General features: G+C 46.0%; 11 protein-coding genes across 11 annotated transcripts; 6 read left to right on the top strand and 5 right to left on the bottom strand. All coding sequences in view use genetic code 12, as the record gives it.

Moving 5' to 3' along the window:
- Window positions 1–129: 129 nt before the first annotated feature.
- On the bottom strand, window positions 130–981 carry PGUG_04188 (phosphatase PAP2 family protein; the record flags this gene model as incomplete). The annotated part of the gene is made up of 1 exon (XM_001483409.1): window positions 130–981. The coding sequence occupies one exon, from the start codon at window positions 979–981 to the stop codon at window positions 130–132; it is 852 nt and encodes a 283-aa protein (XP_001483459.2).
- A 307-nt stretch (window positions 982–1,288) lies between these two features.
- PGUG_04187 (uncharacterized protein) lies at window positions 1,289–2,077 on the top strand (the record flags this gene model as incomplete). Its single annotated transcript, XM_001483408.1, has 1 exon — window positions 1,289–2,077. The coding sequence occupies one exon, from the start codon at window positions 1,289–1,291 to the stop codon at window positions 2,075–2,077; it is 789 nt and encodes a 262-aa protein (XP_001483458.2).
- Window positions 2,078–2,612: 535 nt separating this feature from the next.
- On the top strand, window positions 2,613–3,203 carry PGUG_04186 (uncharacterized protein; the record flags this gene model as incomplete). The annotated part of the gene is made up of 1 exon (XM_001483407.1): window positions 2,613–3,203. The coding sequence occupies one exon, from the start codon at window positions 2,613–2,615 to the stop codon at window positions 3,201–3,203; it is 591 nt and encodes a 196-aa protein (XP_001483457.2).
- YAE1 (Yae1p) lies at window positions 3,200–3,643 on the bottom strand (the record flags this gene model as incomplete). Its single annotated transcript, XM_001483406.1, has 1 exon — window positions 3,200–3,643. One exon carries the CDS (start codon window positions 3,641–3,643, stop codon window positions 3,200–3,202), a length of 444 nt encoding a protein of 147 aa, XP_001483456.2.
- Window positions 3,644–3,895: 252 nt separating this feature from the next.
- Window positions 3,896–4,897, top strand: PGUG_04184 (uncharacterized protein; the record flags this gene model as incomplete). The annotated part of the gene is made up of 1 exon (XM_001483405.1): window positions 3,896–4,897. One exon carries the CDS (start codon window positions 3,896–3,898, stop codon window positions 4,895–4,897), a length of 1,002 nt encoding a protein of 333 aa, XP_001483455.2.
- Window positions 4,898–5,062: 165 nt separating this feature from the next.
- RFC2 (replication factor C subunit 2) lies at window positions 5,063–6,106 on the top strand (the record flags this gene model as incomplete). Its single annotated transcript, XM_001483404.1, has 1 exon — window positions 5,063–6,106. One exon carries the CDS (start codon window positions 5,063–5,065, stop codon window positions 6,104–6,106), a length of 1,044 nt encoding a protein of 347 aa, XP_001483454.2.
- A 333-nt stretch (window positions 6,107–6,439) lies between these two features.
- Window positions 6,440–8,206, bottom strand: PGUG_04182 (uncharacterized protein; the record flags this gene model as incomplete). Its single annotated transcript, XM_001483403.1, has 1 exon — window positions 6,440–8,206. The coding sequence occupies one exon, from the start codon at window positions 8,204–8,206 to the stop codon at window positions 6,440–6,442; it is 1,767 nt and encodes a 588-aa protein (XP_001483453.2).
- A 124-nt stretch (window positions 8,207–8,330) lies between these two features.
- On the bottom strand, window positions 8,331–11,123 carry PGUG_04181 (tyrosine/serine/threonine protein phosphatase; the record flags this gene model as incomplete). The annotated part of the gene is made up of 1 exon (XM_001483402.1): window positions 8,331–11,123. The coding sequence occupies one exon, from the start codon at window positions 11,121–11,123 to the stop codon at window positions 8,331–8,333; it is 2,793 nt and encodes a 930-aa protein (XP_001483452.2).
- Window positions 11,124–11,264: 141 nt separating this feature from the next.
- On the top strand, window positions 11,265–13,319 carry PGUG_04180 (RNA-processing protein; the record flags this gene model as incomplete). Its single annotated transcript, XM_001483401.1, has 1 exon — window positions 11,265–13,319. One exon carries the CDS (start codon window positions 11,265–11,267, stop codon window positions 13,317–13,319), a length of 2,055 nt encoding a protein of 684 aa, XP_001483451.2.
- Window positions 13,320–13,829: 510 nt separating this feature from the next.
- Window positions 13,830–15,383, top strand: KCH1 (Kch1p; the record flags this gene model as incomplete). Its single annotated transcript, XM_001483400.1, has 1 exon — window positions 13,830–15,383. One exon carries the CDS (start codon window positions 13,830–13,832, stop codon window positions 15,381–15,383), a length of 1,554 nt encoding a protein of 517 aa, XP_001483450.2.
- Window positions 15,384–15,417: 34 nt separating this feature from the next.
- Window positions 15,418–15,765, bottom strand: PGUG_04178 (uncharacterized protein; the record flags this gene model as incomplete). The annotated part of the gene is made up of 2 exons (XM_001483399.1): window positions 15,418–15,657; window positions 15,724–15,765. 2 exons carry the CDS (start codon window positions 15,763–15,765, stop codon window positions 15,418–15,420), a joined length of 282 nt encoding a protein of 93 aa, XP_001483449.2.
- Window positions 15,766–15,794: the final 29 nt, after the last annotated feature.

Raw genomic sequence — 15,794 nt, 5'->3', positions numbered from 1 at the left:
GTTTTAGCAATGAAATATCGATTAACGATGGTGAAACTCCAGTATTATTTTTAGTCCAGCTTCAAGCGATGTGCAATAGTGGCGATAGTGGTTCCAAATCGTGAATGGACAATTCTGATTTCTCTTGTTTTAAGCAGTGTACTCCTCTGTAGGCTCCGGTTCTTCCTGCACTGTCCATGGCTCGTAGGACTTTTCATGAGCAATACCAGGAAAGTAATGGCGATATATCACAAAAGATATCACCATTCCCAAAATGCTACCGAGTGTAACATCTACGAAATGGTGTCTGTAGTCCATGGTTCTACTCAAAGCAATGAGGGCTGCGCCAAATGCCGGCACCCACGCAACCACTATTCTCCAGCTGCCCACATTGGGACTGGCGACTACCAATTGGCCGCTTAGCCACAAGGAAAGGTAACCCAAGCCTGCGAAACTAAGACTCGAGTGACCCGAAGGCGTTGTTCTGAACCCGTCAAGAAGCCTTCCTTTATTTTTCGTGGTGCAAACGTCCTTTGCCAAAACGAGAATATCTGTCGGTGTCCCAGCAGCAGGTTCACAGCGTGCAAGGAAATCAGGACGAAGTCGTCCAAAAAAGTTCTTGAGTATATCTGTAGCCACGGAAGTCAAAAATACAGCAATTATCAACCCCAACAACGAAATATACGTCACGGAAGCCCTGCTTCCTCGGCGTGCCGAAACAATCAGCGCCACACAGATCATCACGAATGGCACTAACAAGCAATAAACAAAGAGTTCATGGTTCGTGACACGCTCATGTTCAGCAAATGGGTGTGATATTGTCAAATCATCAAGAGAAAACTGTCTTTGAAATGGTTCGATGGAACCGGTGAAGAAAAATAGTACAATTAAAACAGCCACGAGCCCCAAGTCGGCAACTTTGGCCCGCCCCGCAGCATGCAACGAGGTTTCCCAGTCCACGTCGTGTTTTCCCACGACGGAATATACCCACTCGAACGCCATAAGAGTACTGCAAGATAAGAATCACCGTCAAGGCGCGGTAGCTTTTATGAAGGTGAGGGTAGTTGGTGTATGGATGTGCATTAGGTCGGCAGAAAATGAGGGTCGTGAAAAGGGGCAATTTGGGAGATAAGAAGGTGAAAGTTGGCGAGTATGGAGGTAGGGGGTCAATTAGTCCGTGTATCGAGTTTCACCAAGTGAAGATGCATAGTTTTGCAAATATGTGCGTCCCATTTTTTACGCTTTTGCACCCAGTGCACCAGTTTATCTTCAGCCTCTTTGGTCACCTTTCAAGTCGCATTCACATACCATGTCCAATATACTTGGAGACGATCCCTGGGGCTCCTCTGGATGGGGAGATTCTCCTGTCCAGGGCTCCGCCTTTCTCACCTCGTCACAGCTCTTAAACCGGACTTCTTTGGATGCTCCGAAGGATTCCGATGAGGTGCTGGTTCCCGAATCATATCAAAATATCTTGGATCATTTTGGTGAACAATTGAGTTCTGTCAACGAATTGGAACAGCTGGTGATGGATAAGTTAGTTTCTGCCGGAACTTTTACCGAATATCAAAAATCCAGGTTAATCGATGTGCTTTACGAGCATAACATGCTTCCCCCAGCCCAGTATATGGTGGACATTCTTGGATTAATTGCACTTGAAGTAGACGCTCCAGGAACCGGAGACTATGTCACGTTGAAATTCAGACGATCGCATCTTCCAGAACTCCCTCAAAATGTTATAGACATACTTTTACTGTCTAGAGAACCTATTTCCGATCCACTAACCGAGTCTCTTGCTGCTGCCTCTTTGGAGGACGATCCTGTTCTTACCGACCATTCATCCATACAAAAGCAGCAGGATAAACAGGAGCCCACCATCGACACTTCTGGTGTACGCAAATACATGGAGAAATTACGGGGAGAATTCAAGCCGTTATACACGAGCAAAGAGTCCATCAGCATCAGAGAGGTGCCCGAAAAAGAAGGGCTCCTCTTCAAACATACCAATTATGCCATCACATACAACATGAACTTGGGAATGCACCAGCAATCCGGCCAAAAGAAAGTCGTTAGACGGTACAGCGACTTTGTATGGTAAGTCTCAGTTGATCTTTTTTCCTTCAAAAATTCACTAACACAGGCTCTTGGAGTACCTTTTGAAAAAGTACCCCTTCCGGGTTATCCCTGGACTTCCTCCAAAGAAGTTTTCTGGTAAGTTTGCGTTTTTCATTATTCCACAATAAGTACTAATCTCAGTAGGGTCCTCGCCAGATTCACAATTTCTTCAGCGACGTCGCCGCGGTCTCCATAGGTTTCTCAACCAGATTACAAAGCATCCAATCTTGCGTGCTGAGCCCATTGTGGTGACGTTTCTTACGGTTCCCACAGACATAACCAATTGGAAACGTCAGGCAAAAATCGACTACCTGGTTGAATTCAAAGGCAAGAAGATTCTGACCGAGTTCATTAACTCGATTTGGCCAACCGTAGGTGAAGAGTTCTTGAAGAAGTGGAAGCAATGCGAGTCGTCTACTGGAAGGTTGATTGAAATCTGGACAAAGCTTGTACTTTTGGTGGAAAGAAACGAAAAGAGACAGCAACAAATAGCATTCGATAACGGGAAGTTCGTGGAGATGATCAACCGATTTACTGGACTCGACGATGCTCTCTATCCTCACGACGATGGTATAGTCGGCAACAGCAACAAAGATGATATGGCAGCAATTAATGACTCTTTGGGCACAATTGGTGAATTCTTCAACAAAACAAGCCAAGCTCTCGTTGACGACAGTTTTGCTATCAACACCTCTACATTAGAAAAGTTCAAGAATTACTTGGACTATCTTTATTCGCTACAGGAGTTATTCGAGCGAAGCAAAAAGCTCCTGACAAATACTATTGCACAACTCGAAGCTCGTATAACCGAGAACGAGGCCAAGTACGCTCGGTTAAGTACAGACGACGCTGATATAAAAGGCAGTGATCTTGCCAAGCTTCGACAAGCCATCATTGCTGACAAGCAGGAAATGTTCCAACAGCTCAACCGAGACTGGCTCATCAAAAGCTGCTGCATGGATGAATACATAATGTTTCAAGAAACCCAGTATCTTGTTAGCGAAGCGTGGGTCGATTGGTGCCGAGGCAGAACCCAACACCAAGCCAAAATGGGGCTGCTTTACGACCAAATGAGCGGAATAATAGGAGACATGCCACTCAATTCTTAGTCTAAGTTCTGGTTCCATTTCTGTATGAGAGCATGCTTTTTCATACAAAGATCGTTGTCAAACCATTGCCGGCTTAACACATTGGTAATTACAAGCTCCCGCCGAGCTTCGTCGTATGCAGGTGTACCCCAGGTTTTGGCCAAGATCGACCCAACGGCTACCCCCAACCCAGCTCCGGTTCCGTAGCCCTCGTCGAATCCTGCCTGCAAACTGGATTCCTGGGCATGGGCGAGCCCGTCTACATAGCCCTGCTTAGTGTGGATTCTCTTGACCGCTGGTGTTTGGGTGGGCTCATCATCTCCCCATATATCGTCGTCATCAGATTCGTGAATAGATGTATTACTTGAAGTTTTGGAGTAGGCATGCGTTTCTGCGCCAACAGTTTTGGTCGCTTTGTCCATTTTGCCGTTGCAGACGCCGTCTTGACATGCACACAGCATACCTCTACGACAGATTTTTCAAAAGTTGAGGTTGCGAGTCGTGCGCGCACCGCCAGCTACATAGGGCGCTATTTGTGAGAAAACAGCTTAACTATCGCCGGCTCGATAGTCACAAATCAATACAGCGTGCAAACCAGATTGGTCCCAACAAGACCTCACTAATACTACCCGGGAAGCATCAGAATCATATACTGACCTTTTTAAGTCCAAATAATTCACCTCCAACAAATTTCACATTGCGCTCGTTGAGTCATGTCCGAGAATATCATCACCCAGGTGTCTCAGGACCAGCCTGTAGCGCACACAACGTACGAGGACTCCGACTACAACTCCAAAATCCAACTAAATGTTCGTGGGAGCCGGTTTACCATCACCAGAGATGATTTGATGAGCTTGCCCGAAAGCATATTGTTAGGCTTATTTCCCAATGGTGTCTTTTTGGATGAAGAGGGCCACGTCATCTCGAACTTAACAGAGGAAGACATCGTATATGTCAACTTTGACCCCTTATGTTTCGAGTACATTATCGATGTTTTTGGTACCGCACAACGTGAACTTGAAGCAGAATCTCCACATCTTCTGCCCCAGCCAACAAGCCACGCGTACGCTGGCTCTGAGTCGGTAGCTCAGGTACTTCTGCGCAAGCCTGCCATCATAGTCTTGCGTGAAGATCTCGATTACTATGTCATTCCTCCCAAAGCCGGCATGAACGCCGACGCTATCCGACACCTCAAGTTGGAAGTGGGTGGTCAACTTCTTAACAACAAACTGGTGTTTGCCGGCTTGGGCTACGACCCTGAAGGAAACTCCGACCAGAACTTGGGTCCTGCAGAGCGCCATTTGTTCGATATGCTTTGTACCTCTGGATTCGTTCCGCTTGAAACCTGGGGAAACCGGTCTCCAGAACCATCCAAGTGCGTTCTTCATTCTTTACTGTTGGTGAGACTACAAACAGCACTGCCCACACCACCGGAGCTGCCGCTGCCTTCGTTGGACCCTGTTACTAGCAATGGTCTGAGAAAATCTCGACTGAGAATCGCAACTTTGGCACATAGCGCCCTGAGAGCGGCGCTGAGATCGCTCCTGAGGTCGCGCAAGGCTGATGCCAACGAGAGCAAATTGCTTCTTTTCTGGCGGAAACCAGCTAGAAAATGTTGGTGGGCCAATGAGTGCGTCCAGGTGGACGGTGTCGACGTCAAGGTGCATCTCCGGCGCGTATGGACGTTGGAATTGAGTGTGGTGGGTGTGCAATAGTGATACGACTAATAGCTAAGACTGCTTAATAATATTATAGGAATTCTTGTAGGTTCGCTAGTGGTCCCAGTGGTAGATTCTAGTATTACGAGCCGTTTTCGCAGCTATCGAGAGCCACCCGCACACCTCACTCACTCCAAATTTCACCACCGCGTCTTCTTCCCCATGTCTGCACCCAAGAAACAAAAGTTGGAACAATACCAACAACAGCGGCTCGAACATACGCCATGGGTCGAGAAGTATAGACCAAAGAATCTTGACGACGTGGCATCTCAGGATCATGCCGTCAACGTATTAAAAAAGTCATTGGTTTCGGCAAACCTTCCGCATATGTTATTTTATGGTCCTCCTGGAACCGGAAAAACTTCAACTGTTTTGGCGTTGGCGCGTGAATTGTACGGCCCAGACCTCATAAAATCACGAGTACTCGAATTGAACGCATCAGATGAACGTGGAATTGCAATTGTGCGTCAGAAAGTGAAGAATTTTGCCAGATTGACAGTGTCGAATGCTTCGCCAGAAGACTTGGAAAAATATCCTTGTCCCCCATACAAACTTATCATCTTGGACGAAGCAGACTCAATGACTTATGATGCCCAGGCGGCTCTTCGTAGAACCATGGAAACGTATTCCGGAGTGACACGATTCTGTTTGATCTGTAATTATATCACCAGGATCATCGACCCTTTGGCGCTGAGATGCTCCAAGTTTCGTTTCAAGCCGCTTGCCAACGATAACGCTGTTCAAAGACTTCGATATATTGTCCAGCAAGAAGAGCTCAACGTAGACGAAGACGTATTCTCTTACCTCCTCACCATCTCAAACGGAGACCTTCGTCGAGCAATTACCTATCTCCAATCCGCCGCTCGCTTGGCGTCGACCACTACCGAAGAAACCACCATATCTGCAGCAACTCTCCGTGAAATTGCTGGTGTGGTTCCTGAAGAACAATTGAAAATCCTCCATAATACTCTCGAGGACAAAGACGTATCTGCAATTACCTCTGTTGTTGGCGATTTGGTTCTGCAAGGCTGGGGCGCACAGCAAGTACTCGACCAGCTACACGAGTTGTATGTGCATAGTGACTCCATTCTGACAGAGACCAAAAATCGAGCTGCTCGGTTGATGTTTGAAACTGATCGTAGGTTGAACAACGGAGCCGACGAGCACCTTCAGTTGTTGAATTTGTGCTTGCAGTTGGTCAAGTAGTACCTAATTGCTGAATGGCTGCAGTCAAAATTAACGAGTTGAACGAGTTGAACGAGTACATTATGAGTATTCAAACAATTCTTCAGTTATAAATCCAGCAACGAGTACTTTTTAAGGTAGCTCTAATGTCAAACATGCTCGAATTGACAATTGGTAAGAATCATAAACTTTCTGTCTTCCTCTGGCTAATAAATATAAGCTTATCAATGAAGACGAGTATCAAGTTCTGGCTGAAAAGTTGAATAATCATAATTTCCAATACTATAGTTTGTATGTCAATATAGAAGAAGTTTATGCTATTCGTAATACGTGCAGTGGCTACTTATGCTCTATTCAGGGAGAAGCTTCGCTGCGTTCATCTCGGGGAGACTGTGCATTCAGTGGCCCTTGTTGCATCTGCTGTCTCTGCATTGGATTTCCATACATTGGAAAGCCAGGAGGCATTTGGCCATGTGGATGATTCTGCTCATGAGAGTACATGAATCCTGGGGGAACTCCAGGTGGAAATCCTTGATATCTCATGTTCTTCTGATTCTGAGGTGACATTACATTACCTTGATTTTGCATTGAATTGCCTAGATTTTGTCCTGGATTGCCTTGGTTTTGCATCTGATTACCTTGGTTTGGACCTTGGGCCATCAAGCCAGGAGGCATGTTTCTGAATCCCTGGTGAGGAGAGTTCTGTGTCTGAGCCTGGTCTGGAGCAGTTCCTGGAGGTGGCATATTCATCCATGGAGGAAATTGAGTGATACCTTTCATGTTTTGCGGCGCAGTTTGCGGGTACGCAAAGCCAGGCGGAGGAGGGAAGCGTGGCTGCTGTTGTTGCTGGTGGGCGGTTGAAGGTTGAGGAGGCACACTTTTGTTGAGCAAAGTATTGAAAAAGTTGTCATTGGCACCAAATCCAGGCGGAGGACCACCGGCCGGAAGACCTGGTGGAGGTGCACCATACGGACCAGATTGTAAGCCTGGAGGGTACATACGGGGTAAGCCCGATGGTCCTTGTGGTAATATGTTTTGTTGTGGAGTTCCTGGAGTTCCTGGGGTTCCTGGAGCCCTTTGATTGTTGTTCAGAGATTGATTTCCACCAAAGAAGCGAGATGACGATTCATCTTGCGAGGGAAGTCGACGAGGAGCCATTGGCTGCGTTTCTTGAGAACCAATTGGTTGTGTTTGCTGGTTGGACTGTGGTCTTGAAGTTTGAGGAGAGTCCCTTTGAGGAGGAGCAGGGGCATTAAAGAATGAAGAGAAGCGAGAACTCTTGGAAGAGGTGCTGGTGGACTCTTGCTTTGGTTTTTCTTTTGGTTTCACAAACGAAAAGAAGTTATCCACTTCGTTGTTCGGGATACTATCGGCCACAGGTGGTTCATTTCCCAGAGGTTCGGACGAAAATTCACCTTCAGCACGACGACGCATTTCAGCTTTCCATCGTTCGAAGTCCTCTACAGTCTCTCCCATGTCTATTTGGGAGTCTTTGGATCCGTCAACTGTACCCCAATCTGGCTCAGCCTCATCAGGGTTCTCACCAAGTAGCTGATTAATCTTATCATGGCCCATAGTATCAAGTTCTGCTGCACGAGCAAAGCCCGAGGGTTTCTTTTCCCAGCGAAGTCCCTCAGCACCTCCTTTCTTTCTTCTTTCAGGACCCTTTTCTTTAGGAGTTTTTTGGCGCAGTCCCCAAAAGCTTTTTTCAGGAAGATCAAGTTCCTTTTGGATCTCCTTGACGTTTGCCGAGTTCCGTAACAGTATCAATTCATTGATAGAGTAGCTGTAAGCTGTGGTGCTCTTGTAGTCAACAGTATACTCTTCACCTTTCGACTGAAGTTGCTTTTCATTTTCACCCCGAGATTCGATTTTTTCAACTTCCTTCGGAGATCCTCTTGCAGAGCCGCTGGTGCGTGGTTCGAGTTCCGGCGTGGACTCCTTGGCAGCATTGGCAATGGCAGAATCGAGCAAAAGACTCAATGCGTTGCGACCTTCGGGTTGCTGAGCGATGTCTGGGGTAATTTTCAGGACTTCATTGGTGGGATTTGAAGCCGAAGTACCCAGGGATGATACCAGGAGGATGGAGGGATCATCAAATAAGGCTTGGCGGTCTGCCATGGCTGTAGAATGGCGAGGAAAAATTGATCAAATGTGTAAAGAAATTATCGCCAACGTCCGCAAATCGTTGACGAACCAGGTGCAGCCCATGTGCAGGAACGAGATGAAGGGTAGTATTCTATAACTATTTGCGTAGATAAGGGACGTTAAGGTTCATAACCTCGCGGCAGAAGACAAACCAGTCGATTTCTCGTAGCGTAAGATCCAGCTTATTCTTTTTGAGAAATTTTTGTTGTTCTTCCCACTTGAACAATTCGTACATGAACCGTAGGTTTGGCTGAATAATGATATTGAGTCTCCGGACTCGAACGTAGAGGTAGGCTTTAGCAAGCAGCACATTGAGTCTTCGCATGACTTCGGCCATCACAACAGTGGCAGATCGGCTCACACCAACTCTGCAATGGACAAATATTTTCGCCTTTCCATTACTCTTTTGGTGCTCGGCTTCAATGAAATCCAACATACGAGGAAGTGAAGCACTAAGTTCGTCTATACCATCATCCTGGAGATTGTTCACCTTGAGTATGGTGTCGACTGTACTTGGGTTGCCGGATATTGTGAATTTTTCAATGTTTCCATTGTCAATTTCTTCCACTGAAATGGTATGTGTCGACTGGAAATGACGACTGTTGAGCCATTCAAGTCGCTCTCCAACAGATATAACCTTGGTGATTCCAAGCTTAGATAGTAAGGCAAGGCTATTGGCGTGCTTGAGCGACCCCAAGTACAAGTACGGAAGAATTCGAGACGGCAATGATCCATCGACGTCAGAAACCCAATCTGCCTCAAGAAGAGACAACGAAGATGCTTTTCTCTCAAGCGAATGTTTTGCACCCACTGAGTGAGATGGCCGTGAACCTGTAGCTAGCAATATTTCGGTGATTTCTAGGTCAGAAAACACTTCGAGTGTACTCCATTCAACTTTTTTGACCAAAGGCAGTACTCGGCGAAGAAGCACTTCTAGCTTTCGAAGAATGTGGACGTCGCTGGAAAATATGTAGAATGGTCTCGGGTAGTCATTATGGAGAAGAAGCATGGCTTCGTCAAGGCTGACGTTCCGCGAGTACATCACATAAGAAAGCACGAAAAGTGACAGCTCGGTGTATCCATCCAGGCAATAAATAAGTGCCGAAACTACGTCTGGGTCGTCCGAAGTTGACAGAGAATACAAGTAAAGCAATTTGCAGCAATTGACCACGGACATGAGGTTTTCCTTCTTGCAGTCTCCAATTCCTACCGAGCCTGCTGGTGGGAATTCGAGCGTGTGGTACTCTGAACCTGTGGACCTGTGACTTGAAAGACTAAATTTGAACATCAACAGACGAAGAACCGCCAAGTCGGGGAAACTGGCATCGCTGCAACAGTGGATGAAAAGACGCCAATTTGCACGAGGTGGAGGAAGAATTTTCGTTATGCTTTGGTTAGCGATATCTTCCTTGTTCACAATGGAGCTGGAAGGACTACAGTAGCATCCAAAACCATCTCCAATCGACATTTCATTTCGAAATTGTAGGTGCATAATCATTGCTTGGTAATCCCACATGTTACCAGCCCAGACTCTTCCACCGATGCACAGCGCTGCTGACATTCGCGTGGTTTCCACCTTCTCTTTCATGACAAAATCCAGATCCCACACCGCTAAAGATTTGGGGTTGAATGACGAGAGCCTCAGTTCCAACAGAGTTTTTCGGGTATCGTTTCTGGGTTCAGGTGGAACCGTGAATAGCGTGGAGTGGTATGGCGACGATTGGCGAAGTAAGATCTTTTCCAAAAATGGGAGATCAGACATGATGAAGGTGTTATAATGCATTTTGTCCAAAGCGCCATCTTTGGCAAAGGTATATCGCTGTGCTAACCACAACACACGAGCGAGACTTGCACACTTGCACGAGCCCAAATGTTCGTTGTCTAAGCAGTAGATCACCATATCGCTGCAAGCTGCGAGTTTTGCAACTTGGATGTGGAAATTACGAAGCGAAACACCCAGACTAGGATCGAGATTTAGGAACACAGGCAAGTGCTTGATAGCATAGCAGTCTGCCACGATTGTTTCTAGCATATGGTCCTGATCTTTTCCTGGGAAAACTAGTTCAAGCACATATTGTAAGAACCTGACGACTTCGGCACGCGAAACGTCGATGGGATGAAGAATTTCCGGTGCATGAACTGTGTTTCGAAGTAGCGTTGGGTTGTCGACGGGGGAAACACACATAAGAAACCGAGGAGCCGTGGTAGCGTCTGGCGACAAAGATGGGTTGAGTTCGTTACTCTCTGGCGGCTCGCTTCCCAGGTCTGTTTCGTCGCTGGTATCTCGACAAAAGAACCGTTTCTGAGCAAAGTTATCTGGGTGTATACCGTGGAGCCACGGGAACATCTTTTCGGTTTGTGGGAGATTCTGGTTGAAATAGTACTTGAAAACGGCCGAAAGCTGGGCGTAGGTGAGTGAGCGTATAGTCATCGGAAACGACGACGACGATAAAGAACTAGGAAGTTCCGAGAGACTGTTGAAGAAAACCAGGTCGCTGCTGAGTGGGCTTATGTTATCGTTGGAAAATTCTGGTGTTGGTTGTCGTACTTGGAGTCTTGTGGTTTTCAGTTGAATGATATCGCAGACATCACAATGCGAAGTTTCCTCGTCAATAACGCCATTTTTCGAGGATTCTGTGGTACCAGGACTGTCTTCAGTATCCATTTTATCGTTTTGTCTACCGTTGAAGGTTTGAAGTCGGGCTCGAAACCGATCTCTTTCATACAACAAATCGTTAGACGACGAAGATGAACGTTTCGAAGCGCCGCGAACATACAGGTCCTCCTCGATTGACCTTGGCACTTCTGCTGGAGGAGGAGAGGAGACATTCGAGCCTGGGGGTTCCAGCAGGCTGGGGAACAGCAACAATGTCGACGACCCGTTATCCATCCTTATCTTGTGGGGTCCGCGCGATGCGAAAACAGGGTTGATGAAGGAGTTGTGTGCCGGAAGGTGAAGTTGTGTGCCGGACTGGTGTGTGTGCCGATTTTCGCAGGTTAAACCCAAAAGCACTTCAGCTAAACAACACCAATGGCAGATATAGTGGGGCAGCTCGAGCAGGCGCGCAACTTGGCGTTTTCCAACCGCGAGATGTTTCCACAGGTGCTTCGGCAAGTCTTTCCGTTGGCTGGAAACGCAGATTTGACCATTCAACGATGGTGCTCACAATTTTTCAAAGACGCTTTTCGAGCTTCCAGCGACAAATTGGACCCTGCCGCCAAGATAGACTTGGCTATCGATGCGGTGGATACTTTGCTGTTGCTTATGCAGGTCCCAGACCACGAAGTGGTGAAAAATACCATCGATGCCAGTGTGGTGGTGTTCCGGTTGGTGTACAGATATGTGGCCGATAATGACGGGAGCAATGGAATCTGGGCAAAACTACAGCAGTTGAAGGCTCATATTGCTGGAAAGTACTTGACTACATGGCCGTTAGATGCTGCTGATACAAATGAAGCCGATATGAGACGCAATATCGAGATCAATTTGGAGTTGTTGAAATTCGTCATGCTTGTTATCGACTACCAGCTGCGCTCGCCCACCCAACCAGGCTTCTTTTCGCTCTCCAAAGTAAACCCTAATCACACCCTCATGAAACCGCAACAATTGGAGGCAGAAGCCCACAAGTTGTTGGAAAAAGTGCTCCAGGTATTAGAGTGGGATATCCTCGTCACACCAGTCGTCACGGCTACTCTCACCCAACTTGCATTCGTGGCTCACCGAAAGCCCCAGTTTATAACGAGAGTGTTCAAAACAGTGGAAAACTTTGACCTGGCTTCTAAATACCAGTCCAACTATGAATCAGTGGAAGAATTCAAACTTTCAAGAAAATACACCGACCGGTCCATACGGATTTTTTTGAGTCACACGCTCAAGTATCAGCTTGTGCCTCCCAACTACCAACAAGTGGCAAACAAAAAGGTATCCCAGGTTGTTTCCCGTGGAGATGAAGTACGCCGAAGGGACATTTTGGCAATTGAAGATCCTTCCATCACCAAAAGAAAATTCGAGGGCTTTGAAAATGGAACCAAACGTCTTCAGAATCTTGACTACAAAAGCTTGTATTGCCTTACCGACCCTAATAACGAACTCAACTCGTTTGACCTCACAACGCTCCCACCCAACATTCTTGTCTCCATGACTATAGCGGCTTTAAACAAAGCACTGCCTGAGCGGTTGGCCAAGGGATTGGATATCGTCTGCCTGCGATATAAGTCTGCTCTCCAGAGAGCCACAGGGTCTGAAGTTAAGAAACTGGAGCTGGACGACGAAGACGACAACATGGAAAATTTCAGTTCTGATACCGTCTTTACGCTTCCTCCACCTCAAGCACTAAATTTTGCTGAGAAAAAAGAGCATTTATCATTAATCATTCAGAATTTCTTCAGTTTGGCAGATCAAAAGATTCCTGAGGTGAATGACAAACAAGATACCGGAGCACAACTCACCCAGATAGCTATCAAGACATGGAAGAAAGATTCGTGGTACGTGCTTCTCACGAGGTTGGCTACTCGAGGAATGCGTGCTGCTCCAGGCGAAGGAATAGATGTTGAGAAAGAGCAAGAACTTGCCGATATGGTGAGGCAAGCTATATTTGACTATTTCCTCGCCAACATCCACTCTCGAATCGACATTGTCATAGAATGGTTAAGTGAAGAGTGGTACGCAGAGAAGGTGTTTAATGAAGGTAAAGCTTTACAGAAGATGGCACAAGAAAATAATGGAGTTGTTACCGAAGAAATGCGTATCGAAGTTGACTTTCTTACCACCCCAACTCCAATCTATGAGAAATGGAGTTCCAAGGTTCTCGACTCTATGATCTCATTTATCGAGCCAGGCGATCGTAAGATCTTTATCAGATTACTCTCAGACTTGCCATACCTTACAGACGAGATGGTTTCACGCATCAAATCATTGTGCTATGATCCCGGAAGAGCCAAGATTGGATTTCTTTCGTTACAATTTTTGGTAATGTATCGTCCACCAGTAAAGAGTGCTTGTTTGAACGTACTCAAGGAATTGGCCGAAGGCGACCAGGACGATCTCAAGGAGGAGGCTACGAAGTTGTTGGAAAAGTATTCGTGAGGAGATAACTGGGGAGAATACTAAAAATGTCAAATTTTCAGTTGTTTTGTCCAAAGTGACCAATCTCGTCAAGCTGATACAAGGTGGACAGAAGATGTCGGAAATGGACAGAAAGTGGACAGAAATCTAAAAATTACTGAAAGTCAACTCTAAACCAATGCAGACTGAAAAATTGAAAACTTGAAAATTTTCAATTGCAAATTTCAACTGCAAAATTTAATTACAAATTCTCACCAGACTTACCAATTCATACAATAGACCATTGTGCCTTACGCACAAGCTAATAGTTAGACAAACATGCCTAAAACCCTACCCCAATCTCTCTTCGCTAAACCTGCACAGCCGCACCAAGCCGCGCGGTGTCGAGAACGTTTCAGCACGCGCCGAGATAAGGTTTTTTGCATAAGAAAATTATTCACTGAAACAATCCCAAACTACTACATATTGCATTCCCGGCACCCCCTGCACTACCAGACCCCATAAGTTTCCCTTGTAGGCCCCAAGTGGACAATGGAGCACTTTGATCCTCGTCGTGAGATAGACAAATACTCGCTTGATCTGTCTACTTTTGACCTTATAGATGTGGGAAAATTTCACAATTTGAAATGCTCGACTGTGTTTGATTATATGTTCACATGGCTGCTTCTAATCCTTGGTGTGGTACTTCTAGGCGTGGATATTTACACTTGTCTCAACATTCTTGTTTTTCACCGCTGGAGTTCCGACGACTATAAACCCTATGCATACTCAATTGCCAAATGGATATTTACCGGGTGTATTATTTTCCAGTTTGTGCTTCTCTTGTACCACTGGATATGGGCCATCCATACTTATAGGACCCGAAACATAGCATTGGCATACGTGAACAATATTGCTCGTCACTTGTACACGATTAAATCTTACGACTATCATTGTCTTTTCAACCTGGTGGAACATGACAATTTCTTTGATTGGGCATGTTTTCTTGCATACTTCGAGATGGACTCAGCTTTGCAAATTCTCGTCGCCGATACTCCTCGTCAAGTAATCAATATCTTGACCCTACGTTACTACGCTACCAACGAAAATTCTTCAAATGATATCATTCAAAATATCAAGCAGATCGCTACATCTAACATTCGGCTCTCGGTGATCTTGTCGTTTATGCTTCTTTCGGTGGCCATTTGGTCCATTTTCTTCTTTCGTTTCGTGTTTGGGATGCTCTGCTACATTCCATGTTTGATGAAAATTCGCAAAAAGGGCCACACTAGACTCAAAAAATACTGCTGTTCCGTTGTTAATCTGCACGTTCGCCGGTTCGTCTACAAGCATCACAAACCACGCAGCAAATTACTTGAAGAAGGTATTCTCGATTTAAAGGAAATCAATGAAAATCCTCTTCTCAACTCAGCGTCCACCACTGCCACATTTGACTCGGCTTTCCAGTACAAACCCGAACCAGCCAAAACTTTCCAGCCAATGGACCGTTCTTACGACACACTTCCACGCTACGGCTCAAGACAAAACACTTATGAATCGTTACCACTCCAGAACATGCCAAATATGCAACGCCGTAGACCACCATATGATCCATTTGGCGACGAGAACAAGATTTCGAGCAAAGCACATTTGATGCACCAGGATCCTTTCGGCGATCCTAAACTTGAAGATAATGATATGAGCGACACAGAAAACGTATACGAGCTCTATAGAGGTGTGGAAGTCGAGCCACCTATGCATAAACGGTATAATGGATTTGATCCACCACCCAGAACTGGTTCAGCTTCTTCGCTCACATTTTCTACAACAGGACCTTTTGAGCCAGTATCACAAACCCATACTGACCCGGTTGCACCGCCAGCTTCCACTCCGTCTATTTCTGGGCCTATAACTCGAACGGGGACAGCACCATATCCACCAGAAGAAACAAGCTCTTTGTTGGGAGAGACATCGGAAAGTGACTTGCATTCTAGGGAACTGGAACCAATGGAACTGGAACCGGAACCGAAACCAAGGGAAGCCCCATACCCCATACGCGAGTCGTACGCTCTCCCAAGAACCTCTGACGAATACTACAACAGGTAGAAACGACATATAGTTATTATTTACAGATTGACCCTTACTTCTTATTTGCATACTCCTTCTTCAACTTCGCCAACTCTTCGTCCGAAACAGGCGGAATAGGAATGTCGCTAAACTCATCCTTGTTCAAAAACAGCCATGTATAAGCGTAAACACCCAAGGGAATCGAACCGACGACAATGAATGCCAAGGTATTTCTCCAGAAATATGGAGCACGAACCCGCACCAAGGCAGGACTCATTTCAAAGGTTTTGGGATCCCTGTACCGAGCATGGCCCTTTCTGGGTTAGTTGACTTCTTGAAGTGATTTTTGAACTCATAATACTTACGGCTTTCCGATAACTGGCATGATTAAGATGAGATTTGAATCTGCAGGAAACTTCATAGAAAAGCCGGTGCACGGATGCAAAAGAC

The sequence above is a fragment of the Meyerozyma guilliermondii genome, genomic scaffold (genome assembly GCF_000149425.1).
Source record: "Meyerozyma guilliermondii ATCC 6260 scaffold_5 genomic scaffold, whole genome shotgun sequence".
Lineage (NCBI taxonomy): Eukaryota > Fungi > Ascomycota > Pichiomycetes > Serinales > Debaryomycetaceae > Meyerozyma > Meyerozyma guilliermondii.
The sequence above is the reverse complement of the archived record's forward strand: the minus strand, read 5'-3'. Positions and strand labels throughout refer to the sequence as shown.